This window comes from Prionailurus bengalensis, chromosome E1, assembly GCF_016509475.1.
Source record: "Prionailurus bengalensis isolate Pbe53 chromosome E1, Fcat_Pben_1.1_paternal_pri, whole genome shotgun sequence".
Lineage (NCBI taxonomy): Eukaryota > Metazoa > Chordata > Mammalia > Carnivora > Felidae > Prionailurus > Prionailurus bengalensis.
In genome coordinates this window covers 11,671,733-11,688,987 of record NC_057347.1, presented here as the reverse complement: position 1 = coordinate 11,688,987, position 17,255 = coordinate 11,671,733, and the positions used below count along the sequence as shown (strand labels likewise).

The window sequence follows — 17,255 nt, the reverse complement described above, 5'->3', positions numbered from 1 at the left end:
GAGCAGAAATGAACAGGGAGGCGGTCCCGTGTGGGGTGTGGCGGGGGTCCCCGAAGGCCCGAGGAATGGTTTTAGGCAAAGCAAGCCCTCAGAGCTCATCCCGCCCCTCAGGTCGCCTTCAGCCGGGGGCCGCCACCAACCACCTCAGCGTGGGCCCAGCGTGTTCAGGGCGGCCAGAGGAGGGACAGAACATTCCGAATGCGGCCTCCTTGAGATGAGCAGCCCCGCCCCCACCCCCCACCCCCCGCTCCCACCCACCTCTGACCTCCCCAGATAGAGAAAAGACCTAACTCATAAACCAGATGAAAAACATGTCCTGTTCTGCCCCTGGGACCAAGTGGTCACCTGAAATGAAAACAGTCTGGAACAGCGTGTTGCTAACGCTGAGCTTGGCCTTATTCTTCAGGCTACCCTCAAGGGTGATCACAGGATGTCCGTGGCTCTGCATCAGCAAACCCGAGATCAGACACAGGGCAGGAGCCTCAGGGGGCACCGCGGCCGCCCCTTTCCATGCTTCCAGAAACCCCACGAGCTTCCCCCACATCCTGGCAGGGGCCAGGAGAGACTGTCCTGCATTCCCACACCTTCCTCAGAGGGTTCGGGGCCCCCTTCCCACACAGCCTGGTCCCACCCGGCTCTCCGTGCTCCAAGCGTCCCCTGGGCGTCCCCTGGACCCACAGAAGAACTGGGTGCTGCTCTGTCTCCTGTTTTGCCTGCCACCCAGCGCACAAAGTCCAGCGATGTGCGAACCCTTTTGCAGGAAGCCTCATTCAGGACAAATAATCATGTTTCTGGAGCACATCCGAGGGGGCGAGGATTCCCAAGAAAGCGGCTTCCCTGCGAAGCATGGCAGAGGAGGAGGGCAGCCCCCAAGCCGAGGCCGTCTACTTCACGGAGGAGAAGGCTGAGATCGTCGGGCACAGCTGGGCACCCGCATCACAGGACAGCCCCACTGGCCCAGCCCACAGCAGCCCAGGGCTGTCGCTGTCAGGATGCTGTGGGATCCCCCAAATGAGGGGCTTCCCTGGTCCGCATCCCCTACCTGGGCTCTGAGACTGACGGGGAAACAGAAAGGACGATTCCACGCTGGCAGAGACAGACGTGGGGAGGGAAGAGCCATCCATCTGTCCGTCCGTGCAGCTGGCCCAGATAATATGGGCGCAGGGTACTTACCACATTCCAGAAGAGCGGGTTGAAAGTGATGGTGAGGATGGCAGCCACAAAGCAGGGATCCGAGGGGTCCACGTAGCCCAGCAGCCGGGTCATAACGCAGAGGTCTGCCTGCAGGGACACAGCCAGCGTCAGCAGGAGACCTGCCCAGTCCCCTCCGGCCCCCACCTGCGGGACAAGGAGTGACAAGCCTCCGGAACTCGGAAACAAAGTTACCCTCCGGGAACACGCCGGGAGGCGCGGGCACAGGCAAGTCCAGCGAAGGTTACTACTGTGTAATCATAAAACGGAAGATAAAAGGCGAAAGCCAATCAGCCGTGTGGTGCCCTGTCGAAGGGTGGCCGGGCTTGCAGCAGCAGAGCGGAGTGCGGGGACGCTATGCCCGGAAATCGGTGGCTCTGAGACAGGATGAGCAGCCAGCACCCTGCAGGGGGGAGTGACCCCGCCAGGACCAATGTCTGGGTCACCAGGTGCTGTCACTGGGACCGTGCAGAGGGCTTTGGAGCAAAGCCGAGGGGCTGGCAATCAGGTAAATGCAAACTGAAGCAACGTTAACGAGCCTCCTCTCGCCAAACCTGACGACAGATAGTCTTGAGCGCTGAGGAAGGTGTGAACTGAAAGCTGTGCTCCTACTGCCTGCGATTTCACTCCCGAGCACCTGTCCCAGAGACACGCCCATGAGTGTGCAAAGCGCATGTGCAAAGATGTTTCCATCTGGCACGCCTGTCATGAAAAGCATGACCACTTAGCTGTCCACCTATGGAAGAAGGATAAATGGAATGTGGCCCATTCCTAACGGAGCGAAACTACAGAATTTAAACAAACTAGCCATTTGTGTCAACTTGTGACATATATATTTTTTTATTTTAAAAAAAATTTTTTTTTAACGTTTGTTTATTTTCGAGACAAAGAGAGACAAAGCATGAACGGGGGAGGGTCAGAGAGAGGGAGACACAGAATCGGAAACAGGCTCCAGGCTCTGAGCTGTCAGCACAGAGCCCGACGCGGGGCTCAAACTCACGGACCGCGAGATCATGACCTGAGCCGAAGTCGGCCGCTTAACCGACTGAGCCACCCAGGCGCCCCATATATATATTTTTTTAAGTAGGCTTCACACCCAGCACGGACCCCAACGCAGGGCTTGAACTCACCACCCTGAGATCAAGAGCTGAGCTGAGATCAAGAGCTGGACACTTCACTGACTGAGCCACCCAGGCGCCCTGACTTGTGATATTCTTCAAAACATGTGCTGGGGCGCCTGGGGGGCTCAGCCGGTGAAGCGTCCAACTTCAGCTCAGGTCATGATCTCGCTGTTCGTGAGTTCAAGCCCCACATGGGACTCTGTGCTCACAGCTCAGAGCCTGGGGCCTGCTTCGCATTCTGTGTCTCCCTCTCTCTCTCTGCTCACCCCTGCTCACACCCTGTCTTTCTCTCTCTTTCCCTCAAAAATAAACATTAAAGAAAAGCATGTCAGATGAGGGGCACCTGGCTGGCACAGTCAGTGGGAGCATCGACTCTTGATCTGGGGGTCGTGAGTTTGAGCCCCATGTTGGGTGGAGATATCCCTTAAACAAATCTCAAAAAAGAAAAAAAAGTCAAATGAATAAAGAGAGCTGTAGATTTCCCACAGCATATATACACATGTTTAGAAAATAACACAAACCACACGGTGCTAAATGTTCTTTGTGTGTGTTTTAAAAAAAAGACTGGCATGCAACATGCTAACACATTCACACTATTTTCCACATCCGTAGTGGGGTCTCCTGCCCTCCACTTTGACACTTGGGGCAGGATCACTTTCTGGCAAGGCCGTCCCTGCACCCTAGGGTGTTCAATCACACCCCTGGCCTTCACCCACCGGGTGCTGGTAGCTCTGCCCAGTTGCGACAACCAAAAATGTCTCCAGGCATGGCCCCAGTGCATCCCCCCACAGGCAGAATTGAGACATCCTGCCTCTGGGGACAAGGAAACAGAAGAGCTGAACACTTGAAACACCGATTTCTTTCTTCAAAAAAAAGGTAGGGGGTGCCTGGGTGGCTCAGTCAGTAGAGAGCCCAACTCTTGATTTCAACTTCGGTCACGATCTCACAGTTTGTGAGTTCAAGCCCTGCATCAGACTCTTCACTGACAGTGTGGAGCCTGCTTGGGATTCTCTCCCTTTCTTTCTCTGCCCTGCCCCCACTCATGTGTGTCTGGGGGGTGGTACACGCTCTCTCTCTCTCTCTCTCTCTCTCTCGCTCTGTCTCTGTCTCAAAAATAAATAAATATTTAAAAAAAAAGATAGTAGGACACTTCCGATTTCGAGTGGTATTTGCTGTATCCCTGCATTACTCTCTGGACCTTTTCTTTCTGCTTTTAGAAAGGACTTGAGGGCCAATGCACTGAAAATATGGTGACTCTCCACGTCAAATCAAAGTAAAAATAAGCCTAAATTGTAAAATGAGTCTAAGTCCATCAGAGTGACAGCGTTGTCATAATGTTGGCTTTTTTTTACATTTTTTTTAACGTTTTATTTATTTATTTTTGAGACAGAGAGACAGAGCATGAGCAAGGGAGGGGCAGAGAGAGAGAGGGAGACACAGAATCTGAAACAGGCTCCAGGCTCTGAGCTGTCAGCACAGAGCCTGACGCGGGGCTCGAACTCACGGAGCATGAGATCACGACCTGAGCCGAAGTCGGCCGCTCAACCGACTGAGCCACCCAGGCGCCCCTCATAATGTTGGCTTTGATGGTATTTTCTGTTCTGTTTCGCTTCATTTGGGGATCCTAATAGTATCCTTTCGAGGAATATCTCCGTCTCTACCTTTCTTGGGGATTGAGTAGGCAATGCTCCTGACCTGGTCGGCCCCACAGGTCACCCAGCCCTGGAGGACAAGCAGCCCCCTCTACTCCAACTCTTGCTTCGCCGAGCCCCCTTCTCCCGGTGTAACTCAGCCTGCCATCTAGACAGTGCCCAAGAGTGTGGTGTGGGAAGATTCTGGAAAGTCACCGAGCATGGAGGACGTGGCCCAGCACATCCTTCCCAGGCAAGGGCAAACCTTCACCTCTACGAGGCCAAGGGCAGGGCTAAGAATGAATGAACCCAATGAATGAACCAGCAAAGCCACAAAGGCACCACTAAGTAAACACGTGGATAAGGTGACTGAGGGGCAAAGTGGCCACACGGGCACACAAGCCCATTATTAATAAACAAATGACGCAGGAGGACCCACTCAGCGAACGGGGAAGGGTGACATTCAAACAGACCCTGGCCTCACAGCGACCACAGCCTCTGGGCACCCCAGGCGCTGCCAACACCCACGAGGCCGGAAACCCCTTGGCCTGCCTTCCAGCTTCCTCCTCCCTCTGCTCCCAGGTCAGAGGTCCCCCTGCGCTAGTACCAAGCTGTCAGGACAGGCCCCTCATGAAGCCTCGGGCCATGACAGAAATTCCAAGTTGCCCTGGAGCACACGCCAGGAGAGGCGGAGCCACTCATGAAGGACAAAACAGCCAGAACAGGCCTCAAAACAGGCTGCCCACCCTAGAGAGAGACATGCACCCCTCAGCCCCAAAGCCTCTTAGAACCTGGGACTGAACCAAAGGGCGTTCTGTCTTCTGTGTGAAACGAAACATTCATCAAGCACCCGGGCCTGGAAGGACCCGCCCATTGAGAGTCTGTGATGGGGCTGAGGGTGGGGTTGTGGGGGGGATGGAAAGAGAGCTGGTCTGGGGAGCCACCAGAGTGCTGCTCTGGGCCTGCTCAGCCACTTACAGAGCAGCACCTGCCTCACTGCCCCTCCTCCCCGGTCCCCATCTCAACCCTCAACACCCAGCCACAACTTGCCCATCATTGACCCTTCTCCCCTCTCGTCCATGACTCCGATATGTCCGTTGACCCCACTGATCCCACTGCCCTCAGGCTGGGGCACTCTAGCCCCAGCCAGCTTCCCACGCCTCGCCTCCTGCCATGCTCTGATCCCCAGGCCTCCTCCCCTGCCCTGGGCTCACCCATCCCAGCGCTCACTGACAGGCGACGAACTCCCCTGCGTCCATCTCACCTGCCACCCTTCCTGCCCCACCCTATCACTCGCACCAAACACCTTGCTCCAGACCCTTTTACCATGGGTCTGCACATGTCTGAAATACTCCCCACGCCTCTGACACCTCTAGGCAAACTCCTACTCATCCCTCAAGACCCAGTGGGAGCCTCTCCTCTAACTTCACCCATGGCACTCTCTCTTGTGCCCTTAGTGTCCACCCTGTTGTGAGGATTTGGTCATCTGTCCCTATAGCATACTTGTTCCTCCAGGCTAAGGGCCATTTTTTTCCTCCCTCTCTGTATCTTCCACGAGCGGCTCTCATTTCATCACGAGCAAAAAAGCAGGGGCTAAAGGTACATCCCTAAGGGGCCCTCCAGCTCAGCTGCCTGTGCTCCGGGGACTCCGATCCCCTCCCTCCTGGTTTCAAACTGAAGGCAGGAAATTGCCCAAGGGGCCGCCGTGGAGATTCTGCCGGTGCACAGCCGGCAGGCGGCCGGTGGATCCCTCTGCTTCTGAGGCCGCAGATTCACCAGCCGCCCAGATGCTGCGCTTCGGAAATATTTTTACGGCATCTTTTACGCTGGGAAATCAAGCAGTGTTCGCAGGCATTGGCGGGAGGTGGTTTGGCCAGACCAGGGGCGGGGTAGGGCTTTCTCAGGTTCTCAGAAACCCCAGGGATGGGATCTCTTCAAGACAGGTCAGTCTCCCCGGGTGGGGCCTGCCCGTCCGTAGGGTGTACAGCTGGGTGGGAGGTGTGTGTAGAGAGGAGCACCAGGGATTACTAGGAGTCCTGACCCCCCCTTCCCTGAATTCCACTACCCATCGTCCCCTCCAGATACTACTCACCCCATTTATCAACTCTATAAGCCAGGCGTCCTCACGATCCATCCACCCACGGCTGCCCACAAAAGGTCCTCTAAGACCCAGGCTTGCCCTCTGAATCATCAAACAGCGGAGCTTAGGGCCAGCACACCTGACACGTGAAATGTACTTTTCACCCTTGCTAGCTTTCACAAGAGCAGACGCTTCCCACGGGAATTCATACGGCAACGGGACAGACAAGGATTTTATTGTTAGCCAGACTCCCTTTTAGGGCCACTGTTCTTCTAAGCCAGAACTCTCTGTTCCTGTTCGCCTGCCCTCCAACACAGTTAAGGCAGCGTTTGCTCATGACAATGAAAAGAACAACAGTCAGGGTCTGCAGCTGGCAGTGGTCTATTCTCACGAAGTACAGAGAAGTAAAATATCCTCTCCCACAGCCCTCCCTCCAGCCCTCTCCCCCGCCATCATCAGCATCCTCATTTCAAGGATAGGCAAACTGCGTTATCTGCGGGTGTGATTCTCAGGGCCCCAATCCATGCCCACACAGCCTGCGCTGCCTTGGGATTCCCAGCTCCTCATCACTTTTTGCCGCGAGCTAGTGGCTGGCCGAGAACAAGAAATCCCAAAGTCCCAGGCAAACCTGGCATGCCCTCAGCGTGGCGCCTCCCGTCCCATGGGCTGACCCTGTGCCAGCGTGATCAAGCCAGAAGAAAGAGGGTAAAGCGTGAGGTACAGGGCAGAGTCCCAGGTAGCTGGAGACAGGGTGCAGACGATGGCCAGGGCGTCACGGCTGGAAACCCAGGCCTGGGGACACTGAGCAGGAGAGAGCCGGACCGGTGGTTCAGCGCCGGCCTAAGAAGGCGCAGCCACCTGGACTGTGACCACCTGGGAAGCAAGGTGGGGCACTGACTGGGAGGAGCACAGGGAACTTTCTGGGGTGATGGAAATATTCCCCATCTCAACTGGAGCCTGGATAGCCAGTCAGGAGCTTGCGTGTCAGACCTTCCAACTGGGCACTAAGGTCTGGGCATTTCACTGCGTGTAAATTACACCTCCCCAGGGAGGAAAGTGAGCAAGAGCCTCAGCCTGGGAACTGGGAACCGTGTCCCCTATTTCCCCACCAGGCCCTTGGGGGAAAACAATGTCCTCTGGAAATGTGGCAGATATTTTTAAGGATTCAACTCAATGTCTTTCTGAGCATCTACTAGGGAGGCCCTACTCTGGGCGGGGGTCTGAGGACTAAGACCTCCTTCAAGAACCTTCACGATGCCAGGTACCACAATCAAAAGGCATTTATTTAAAGTTCACATACCTCATCCCGGCAAGCACTATTGTAATTGCCCACTTTGCAGATAAGAAAGCCAAAGGCTCAGAGAAGCTCCCAGATCACAGGAGGAGAGCAGAGCCAGGCCTTGGCCAGATCAGCCCTTCCGGATTCCTGACAGAAACTGGGGCTTTCTGTTGGGACTCAGAAGTGCTGCAGCCACTGCTTGCTGCCGGTGGGGCAAGGACAAAAGTCTTGAACGCTCCCAAAGAGACACAGCAGAGGAGCAGGAGAAATATGCTTCTTTCCTTCAGCCTTTGTGGGAGCTGAAGCAGAGAAGGGAAACTGAGGTACCGAAAGGTTAACCAGCTAACACCTGCCGAAGCTGGCAGCAGGTAACATCAAGCAGGATCCCCCAACTAGGGCTGAACGGGTTAAAACCGAAACCTCGACTCCCACCCAGGTCTCCGTGCCCTGGGGTCAAACTGTCTTGCTGGGAAGGAAGCCTCCAGTCACCTCGATCACCTTGAGAGTGGGGGATCTGCGTTGCCTGGAGAAGGGCCTGCTCAGCAGGGGAGAATGACTAATGGTCCACAGGGGTATTCCGGGCAGCAGAGGGGAGGCCCTTCTGGCTTCCCACTCCAGAGACCTGAAGGTCCTTTCCTGATTGTCGTCACTTCCCAAAACTCACCTGAAAGGGCGGACCTCCCACCTAAAACTGGATCAGCAGAAAAGAACAAAACACCCCGGGTCACACTTGAGCAAATCAGGAGGGTCCTGGATCCCTGGTCCCTCGGTCACCCCTGCACACAAGTGGGCAGCCTTGACTAAGGGGAGGGTCCCCCACCCCTCCCGTCCCTGCCCCAATCTTGTTAAAGCAGCAAAAGTCCTGGCTTTCTGTACCGGCTAATTCTAAGAATGGAACTCCGCTCCAAGGTCACAGACTGCAGACCTCTGTGTTTGAACAGAGGAGAGGCGCTACCTACCCAACCACGGAAGAATTCCACTCAGGTCACGGACGAATGGGCTCAGCTCCCGAAACGCTACAAGTCGGCAAGGAAGCGGCTCATGGCAATTTCCCTGTACTGCCTACAGGCTTTGAGGACACTTCAGGGAAGGATTCACCGCAGGTCAACAGCACCCAGGGTCACATTGTGACATCCAAACAAACAGTAGAGGCCCAGAGAGTCAAAGTCACATCGATCGCAAGTGGGATCCACACACCACAGACAGCAAAGGGCAGGAGGAGCGGGGTGAGGGTGGGGGCTGCCTTTCCCGGGGGGACCCCGCGGGCCCCTGGCGTTCTCGGTCGATTCAGGCAACATTTACTGGGCAGCTTTTGGTTAGAGCCCTGTGTCTGACACAAGAATGAATGTGCTGGAGTCTTTTTCCTCAAAGAAGTTTTATACTCAGGCAGGCTCCCAACCGCATTTTAGCTCCTCTGCATGGGAGCGGAGGGGGGCGCATCTGGCTTAGAAGAAGGTCTCGGGGCAGCTCACAATCTGGGCTGGGGTCAGGGTACTCCCACCCTCCAGGAAGGACCACTTGGGCAGGCCTTCCGTGACCAGTCTCAGCCCAGGGTTTCCCTTTGATGAAGTAGGGGTGACAAGACTGCCCCTCGCCCCCAAGGTTACATTCTGGGCAGAGGAGAGAACGAGTGTCAGAGTACGAGGTGCAGAGGGTGCTTCTAAGGCTGAGGCTCTTCTGTCCCCTCCCTCTGTTTTGCTGGCAGACAGACATCTCACCTCTTCTGGAGAGGCCCTCCAGGAATACAGTCATCCTAAGGAAAAGGTAGAGAGGGGACACGGATCCAAGGAAGGTAGCCCCCAGCTGGCATTTGAAGCGCTCCTAAATCCCAGAACAAAAAGAAATGGCCAGCAGCTGCTCTAATTCCCCCAAATCCGCAACTCCTTTCAGGAAGGGGGAAGACGTTCATTCATGCTTCACTCAACTCGTGTGTCCCGGGCCAAGTGCAAAACCACTCTGGCGGCTCATGTGCACCCTAATCAGTGAGCCCCGGGCCTGGGAGTGGCATCCACGGGTCCCGTGCTTCTCAAGGCCCTCACCTCACCTTGGGTGCCCTCTCAACTGCGCAACGTGATCGTGAGCTGCAGACCCCTTTTCTTTCGTTCACCCTCAAGGGCCCAGGACACACCCCACTAGGCCGATGCTGCTGAGTACATTTATTTAAATAAGTGTCATATATTAAGAGTAATCATGACAATAAGCCAGCTGACCTTCACTGGGAAGTTACCGGGCACCCAGCCGTGGCTTTAATGAGGCAGGACAGAGCACAGTCCTAAGACACGGTGCACCCCAGCCTGGTCAGGCTCCACAAACCCTTCACAAGCTTGGGCAAGCCAAGTGCCCTCAGTAAGCTTTGTTTGTTTGTTTTATTTTTTTCGTGTTTGTTTATTTATTTATTTTTTTTTAGAGAGAGAGAAAGGGAGGGTCAGAGAAAGAGTGACAGCAAAAGCAGGCTCCGCACTCTAGGGCAGAACCTGATGTGGGGCTCAATCCCACGAACCCATGAGATGGTAACCTGAACAGAAATCAAGAGTCGGACGCTCAACTGACTGAGCCACCCCCCACGAGCCCGAGTAAACTTTGGTTTTTTTAATGTTTATTTATTGATTTTTGAGAGAGAGCGCGTGAATAAGTGGGGGAAGGGGCAGAGAGACAGGGAGGGAGAATCCCAAGCAGGTTCCGCACTGTTAGCACAGAGCCTCACTCGGGACTCGACCTCACAAATCGTGAGGTCATGACCTGAGGAGAAAATCAAGAGTCCGGTGCTAAACTGACTGAGCCACCCAGGTATCCTGCCCTCCATAAGCTTTGAGGTAGCGGTACCTCCTTCACAGGACTGTCAGGAGGATTAAATGAGATAATGCGAAGAAAGCATTTAGTACCGTGTCTGGCACCTGGCAAAGTCAGATTGATGTTAGTTATTATTACTGTGCTATTCAGTCCACACGACAACACTGAGACACGCCCATCTTGCAGATTAAAAACTGAGGCCGACACATGAAGAAAACACCGACGGAACTGAAAGAAGAAACAGACAAATCCACAGTGACAGTTGGAGACCTGTCTCAGAACTGAGGGAGCAGCTAGGAAGCAGGAGGGAGCAGGTAGGAGCAGCAGGAGTGAAAATCAGTAGCGACGAGGACGGCCTGAACAATATTGTCAACCCCTTGGCCTAGCTGACGTTCATAGAATGTCCCACGATCACAGCAAAACACATTCTTCCCAGGAGCATGGAAACATTCACCAAGACAGACCAAATCGGGCTGTAAAACAAATCTTAAATTTCCAAGAATCAGGGGGCACCCGGGTGGCTCGGTCAGTTGAGCGTCTGACTCTTGATCTCAGCTCAGGTCATGATCTCGTGGTTTAGGCTCTGTGCTGACAGCGTGGAGCCTGCTTGGGATTCTCTTTCTCTCCCTCTCTCTGTTCCTCCCCCGCTTGTGCTCTCTCTCTCTCTCTCTAAATAAGTAAGTAAACTTAAAAAAAAATTTTAATAAATAAAAGAATCAGAAAGCATAAAAGAATGCTCCTGAATCATGACAGAATTAAACTAGAAATCAATAACAGACAGATATTTGCTAAAGAACACACTTCCAAATGATCCATGGGTCAAAGGGGAAGTCTGAAGGGAAATATTAACATATTTTGAACTGAACAAAAATGAAAATGCAATATCAGAAATTGTGGGCCAGAGGGCTAAGAGATAAGTGTTATCTTGATGAAAAAGAAAAGGCTCAAAAGAGTAACATAGGCTTCACCCTTAACATAATAGAGAAAGAGAAGGAAATTAAACTCAAAGCAAGCAAAAGGAAAAAATAAAAGCAAAAATCAATCAAACTGAAAACAGAAAAACACAGAGGAAAAAAAAAAATCAAACCCAAAACATGTATTTTGGGAAAAAATACCTCTAGCTACATTGACCAAGGGAAAAGGAAGACACAAATTACCAATACCGAGAATATAAGAGGGGCCTCCCCTACTGACCTCACAAACATTAGAGGGGTAATAAAGGAGCTTATGCCCATAAGTCAACAACTCAGATGAAATGGTCCAATCTTGGAAAGACATAAGCCAACAAAGTTCATCCAAGATATAGTCCATATCTACTAAAGAAAATAAATTCCCATGTAAAAACCTTCCAAAAAAAAAAGCTCCAGGCCCTGATGGTTTCATTGGATGAATTCTACTAACATTTAAGGAAGAGATAACACCAAAACCACACAATTTCCCCCAGAAATCAGTACAGGAGGGATGATTTCACAACTCACACTAAGAGGCCAGCATTACCTTAATACTAAAACCACACAAAGGCACAACAAGAAAACAACAAACCATACTCCTCATGAATACAGCCACCAAAATCCTCAACAATAAAACAAAGCAAAGCAAATCTAGCAACATACACAAAGGATTAACACATCAGGATCCTGAGTCACCCCCGGAATGCAGGGCTGGTTCAACAATCAAAGCATCAGTGTGATTCCCCACATTAGCAGACAAATAAGGAAGAGCCGCATGATCATTTCAACAGAAGCAGAAGAAACTGAGGTTCTGTGAGTTTAAATGACTTCTCCAAGGTTACAATGAGGGGCAGAAAAAAGCCCCAACCCTCCTGTCTTGACTGATCCAAAATACCGAAGATAAAGATTATGTCCTTGAGAACTTCACAAAATAAGTCATCCAATAAAATGGACTGATATTTGGGGCGCCTGGGTGGCGCAGTCGGTTAAGCGTCCGACTTCAGCCAGGTCACGATCTCACGGTCCGTGAGTTCGAGCCCCGCATCGGGCTCTGGGCTGATGGCTCAGAGCCTGGAGCCTGTTTCCGATTCTGTGTCTCCCTCTCTCTCTGCCCCTCCCCCGTTCATGCTTTGTCTCCTTCTGTCCCAAAAATAAATAAACGTTGAAAAAAAAAATTAAAAAAAAAAAAATGGACTGATATTTATTTAAATAAAGTAATAGCATCAGAAGATTTTAAAAAATTCATTTGAGAGGGAGAATCTTTTTTTTTAATTTTTTAAATATTTATTTTTGAGAGTGCATACATGAGTGAGGAAGGGGCAGAGAGAGAGAGGGGGAGAGACAGAATCCCAAGCGAGCTCCACGCTAACAGCAGCAAGCACGATGTGGGGCTCGAACTCACGAACTGAGAGGCCATGACTTGAGCCAAGACCAAGAGTCAGATGCTTAACGGACTGAGTCACCCAGGTGCCGAGAGAAAGAGAGAGTGAGAGAGAGAGAGAGAGAGAGAGAGAGAGAGAGAACATCTTAAGCAGGCCCCACGCTCAGTGCAGAGCCCAACGCGCGGGGCTTGATCCCACGACGCTGGGTCAGGTCTGAAATCAACAAGAGTCAGAGGCTCAAGTGACTGAGGCACCCCGGTGCCCCAACGTCAAAAGATTCTTTAAAAACAATTTGTGTCGCAGGCAAACATCTTCCCCGAAAGGCAGTCAAGACATCCCACACCTGCCACAGGGATTTTGTCTCCAATGGTTTACTCAGGCTCCTGTATCACAAACGAGGACCCTACAACTATTGCCGCCATTTTATAGATCCAGAAACTGAAGCGCGTCTCTTGACACCTACGCTAAGTGACACCATCCATCTGCTCACGAGAGCAGGTGAGTCCGTATGGAAAAGGGCATGAGAGGGGTGCCTGGGTGGCTTGGTCAGTTAAGCGTCCGACTTCGGCTCAGGTCATGATCTCACGGTCTGTGAGGTCGAGCCCCGCGTCGGGCTCTGTGCGGACGGCTCAGCGCCTGGAGCCTGCTTCGGATTCTGTGTCTCCCTCTCTCTCTACCCCTCCCCTGCTCATGCTCTGTCTCTCTCTGTCTCAAAAAATAAATAAACGTTAAAAAAAATTTTTTTTTTTTTTTAAAAAGGAAAAGGGCATGAGAGGCACCCATGTGACTGTGCCCTGCCACACTGGGTTCTCCAAGAAGCCGGGACCCCTAGGCCCCACTGGAGCCATCTGCTGAGTCCTGGAGGCGCCCTTGCCTGTGAACAGCAAACTGGCAGGCTGGGGAGCAAGGCTCTGGCAACCCATGGCAGGGAGGGTAGGGAGGGCCAAGAACGACCTTGATCGGTGAGGTCACAGCAGATCAACTCCTCATCCCAACGAGGGACTTTTTGAACTTAAAAACAAAACCAACATTCCGTACCAGCTGGAACAGGCACAGGGTAAGAGCGTCGTACCCAAGGGCTGCCCTGTTCCGTCGAATACGGCAGCCACCTGCCACAGGTGGCTATTGAGAACTTGCAGTGTGCCACATGATGAAATAATATTTTTCAGGTATTAGGCTAAATAAAATATTCTGTCAAAAGTAACGTCACTGATTTCTTTTTTTTTATTTTTATTTTTTTTTTAATTTTTTTTTAATGTTTATTTATTTTGGGGACAGAGGGAGACGGAGCATGAACGGGGGAGGGGCAGAGAGAGAGGGAGTCACAGAATCTGAAGCAGGCTCCAGGCTCCGAGCTGTCAGCACGGAGACCGATGGGAGGGCTCGAACCCATGAACTTCGAAATCATGACCTGAGCTGAAGTCGGACGCTTAACCAACTGAGCCACCCAAGTGCCCCTTAGACAAGCTTAAATGATAAACGGGACATATTTTATTTCTATAGGATGGTGCTGGGCTAGCACAGATGTCCATGGAGTGAAGAGAAACCTGGGTGCTCACTTGGGCCAGGGACTGATTAAAACCAGAGATTTTGGGGGGCGCCTGAGCGTCTCAGTCGGTTGAGCATCCAACTCTTGATTTCGGCTCAGGTAATGATCCCAGGGTCATGGGATTGAGCCTCGCATCGGGCTCCCTGCTGAGTGTGGAGCTTGCTTGGGATTCCCTCTCTCCCTCTCTCTCTGCCCCTCCCCACCTCCAAATAAATAATAATGTTGTGTTGTTGTCGTTTTTAAGAAAAAAAATCCTTCGGTAACAGGAAGCTTATCTGTATCAACAGCAGTGGAAAAAACTGAATTTTAGTCAGCTAGGGTCACCCTGACCTGTCCCTGGAAACACTCCCCGTTCTCTCCGACCGCACAGCCCCACCAAGCTCTGGAAGGGAGAGAGCAGAAAAGCCCTTCCCACACACACCCAGTTAATCATCCCTTCCCCGTGGCTGATTCTCACCCCTGCAGCCAGGTCTAGAACACAAGCCTTGCTCAGATTAGCCGGCAGCACCCTAGCATTCCACTGGGCCTGTGCTGGGCCCGCTGCCCCCTCCCATGGTGGCCTCCGGCTCAACGACGTCCCACCTCAGGTCAATGGCGACCCACCCTTCCACCTAGAGTCATTCATCCAGGAAGCATCCGCCCCCTAAGCCAGGTCCCTCTGGCATTCCAAACTCCTAACACTTGCTAAGGCAGAACACAAGAATCGCAGTCCCACCACGGACCATGTGGCCCAGAGATCCCTGGATGGCCATTTACAGTTCATGAGTGTAAGGGGGCACCTGGGTGGCTCACTTGGTTGAGCGTCCGACTGTGGCTCAGGTCATGATCTCGCAGTTCACGAGTTTGAGTTCCACGTCCGGCTCTGTCCTGACAGCTCAGAGCCTGGAGCTTGCTTCCGATTCTGTGTCTCCCTCTCTCTCTCTGCCCTCCCCCACTCACGCTCTGTCTCTCTCTCTCTCTCTCAAAAATAAATAAACATTTAAAAAAAAAAAAGAACATAAGGATTCCATGGGATAACATCATCCTCACGAGGCCACCTATCCACTTGAAGTCATCCTGCACTCTCTCAGGGTCAGATGCTAGCCTGCTCTTTGTTGGATGAACAAATACTCCCCCCCTTCAAGGCCTTTGCCCTGCTGTCCCTCCACCCACGGCATCTGGCCCCGCTGGCTTATCACTCGGGTCTCAGATTGCAGGTCAACTCCTCACAGATATAGGGATTTCAATCCCACCTCTCCACCAGCTACTCTCTAAAACATTGACCAGTTTTACCCCCATCAGAGAAGGTTCTATGCTTCTGGGCTTACTGCCTCTCAAAGTTCTCAAAGACTGACTGTATCAGTGAATGAATAAAGCGGGGGAAGATGCTCTAGATTAAAGAAAGGCCGCTTGGGGCAGAGGCACATCTCCCAGGCTCCTTAGAGAGTGGCTCACAAGTGAAACAGGTGGAAAGGTGGAAAGGTGGAAAGGAAGCTGCTCTGACAGGAGGGAACACCCTGGAGAGGAACAGCCATGAGAAGGGGGAGTCTGGGGAGAGACAGCAAGAAAACACAAACTCTCTGGCCTATGACTTTGCAAAGGGGCTGACTCGGGCAGCTGGGTCTCCAGCCAGCAGGGCCCATCCCACCCCATCCTAGCACAACACTGAAAGGTTGTAAACTCTTTCCACCCATCCACCCGGGAAGGAGGCGACGCTCTGCAGCCGGCTCAGCGCCAGGGGGTGGAGATGCCGGGGTGCAAAACCTTTCTCTTGACTCCGCTGCAGAGCTGGCCTCCAGCCCGGGGAAGGGGGGACGCAACTGCGGCAGGGGCCTCCCATGTCCCACACAGCCACATGCTGCCACCACGCACACTCCCAAATACACCTGCGTGGCCTCCCTCACACGCTTCCACGCCCAGTCCCAGTTCCACACACTCACACTCAGGGTACACACTCTTGGGGGCAACTGACCACAATCCCAGAGGTGCGCGCGCGCGCGCGCACACACACACACACACACACACACACACACCGCCCCCCAACACACAAAATCTCAGGCACTCGTTCTGTGACATCCACGATCCCTCTCGCACGCGCGCACACGCCAGCGCCCCGCCCCCGAGCGCGCAGTCCCGCCCCCACCGCGCCCCGCCCCCGCTGCCTGGTAACGGGTGGCCCCGCCCACTGGGCGTTGGCGGCGGCGGCAGAGCCCGGAAGACCCACCTGGCAGCGGGATCCCTCTCCCCGCCTCCCCAGCCGCGCGGCCCGGTCAGTACCTGCCTAAAGTCAACATTGCCGAAGCCTCCGCAGCAGTCCGGCCCCGCCACCGAGCTGCTCATAGGCTCCGCTCCCGGGCCGCCAGATGCTCTCAGCCGGGCCGCCTCTAGAGAGCCTACGCCGGGGCCTCGCGGCCGCCGCCAACTCGCCCCCCGCCCGAAGCCGCCCTGTGGTGCCGGGAAGCTCTGCCGCCCGGGGCGCTTTGCCTGTGACCCCAACTCCTCCCGGCCTTCTGGGAAATGTAGTCCCCTGTCCTCGCGAAGCGCCACTTTCCTGGAGCTCGCGACGGCATCTCGCGGAGCCCAGAGCTATTATGTCCCAGGGTCGTGCGCCGCAGTGACTGCCAGTTCCGAGGCGGCTCTCGCCTAGACCCTTCGGTCCCCGCTCCCGCACCCGGCCCGCAACTGACCTGGCCTCCCTGTCCTTGGCTGGCGGTGGGGCTCGGAGGCGGCGGCTGCGGGTGCTAGGTATAAGTAGCTTCCTGCGCAGCCCCCTGCGGACTTGGACTTTGGCCCAGGCTCGGGGTCCCCTGCCCCCTTCTGAAATTTGCTTTCGCCCAGAGGCGGTTCAGGACGAGCACACTCTGTAGCCTCCAGCAGAGGCTACTCCTCGGGACCCTGGGCCCCCGCCCCTGCGGCCTCCCTATTCTTTGGCTCGGGCAGAGACACCTCCTCCACTTCTTTGTTCATTCATTCTCTGGTACACTCACCGGGTGCTTGCTGAACTTGTCTGTGTACTGCGGGTACAGTAGGGAACAACACGGGTCCCTGCCCTCACTGTTTCCTAATGGAAGAGACAAAACATGAATAACGGATTATAACTTGGGTAAGTTCTATGATGGAAGGAAACTGGGGGCTGGGTCAGATGATAAGGCAAAGTGCCTGAGAATCCCTTGAGGGAGGCCTGAACACAGGAGAAGGTGCAAGGCATGTGAAGTGTGAGGGCAGGACAAATTGGGAAGAGAGGCAGTATGTGCAAAGGCCAGGAGACAGGACAGGACCAGGGATATTTCAGGAATCCAGAAA

The 17,255-nt window shown here is 53.6% G+C and overlaps 1 protein-coding gene across 4 annotated transcripts in view; it reads right to left on the bottom strand.

Annotated features, from left to right (window-relative positions):
- The window catches only part of PEMT (phosphatidylethanolamine N-methyltransferase), an 85,549-nt gene extending 68,774 nt beyond the window's left edge, over nt 1–16,775 (bottom strand). The window contains exons 1-2 of one of the 4 annotated variants that reach the window (XM_043583330.1): nt 16,640–16,775; nt 1,174–1,281 (exon numbers count right to left, since the gene is read on the bottom strand). In XM_043583330.1, coding sequence (XP_043439265.1) covers nt 1,174–1,266 — 93 coding nt within the window. In that variant the 5' untranslated portion in view covers nt 1,267–1,281; nt 16,640–16,775. Of the gene's footprint in view, nt 1–1,173; nt 1,282–7,966; nt 7,991–8,261; nt 8,393–16,229; nt 16,412–16,639 lie in introns of those variants that run through there. The other 3 variants (XM_043583328.1, XM_043583329.1, XM_043583331.1) reach the window with 3 other exon arrangements.
- Nucleotides 16,776–17,255: the final 480 nt, after the last annotated feature.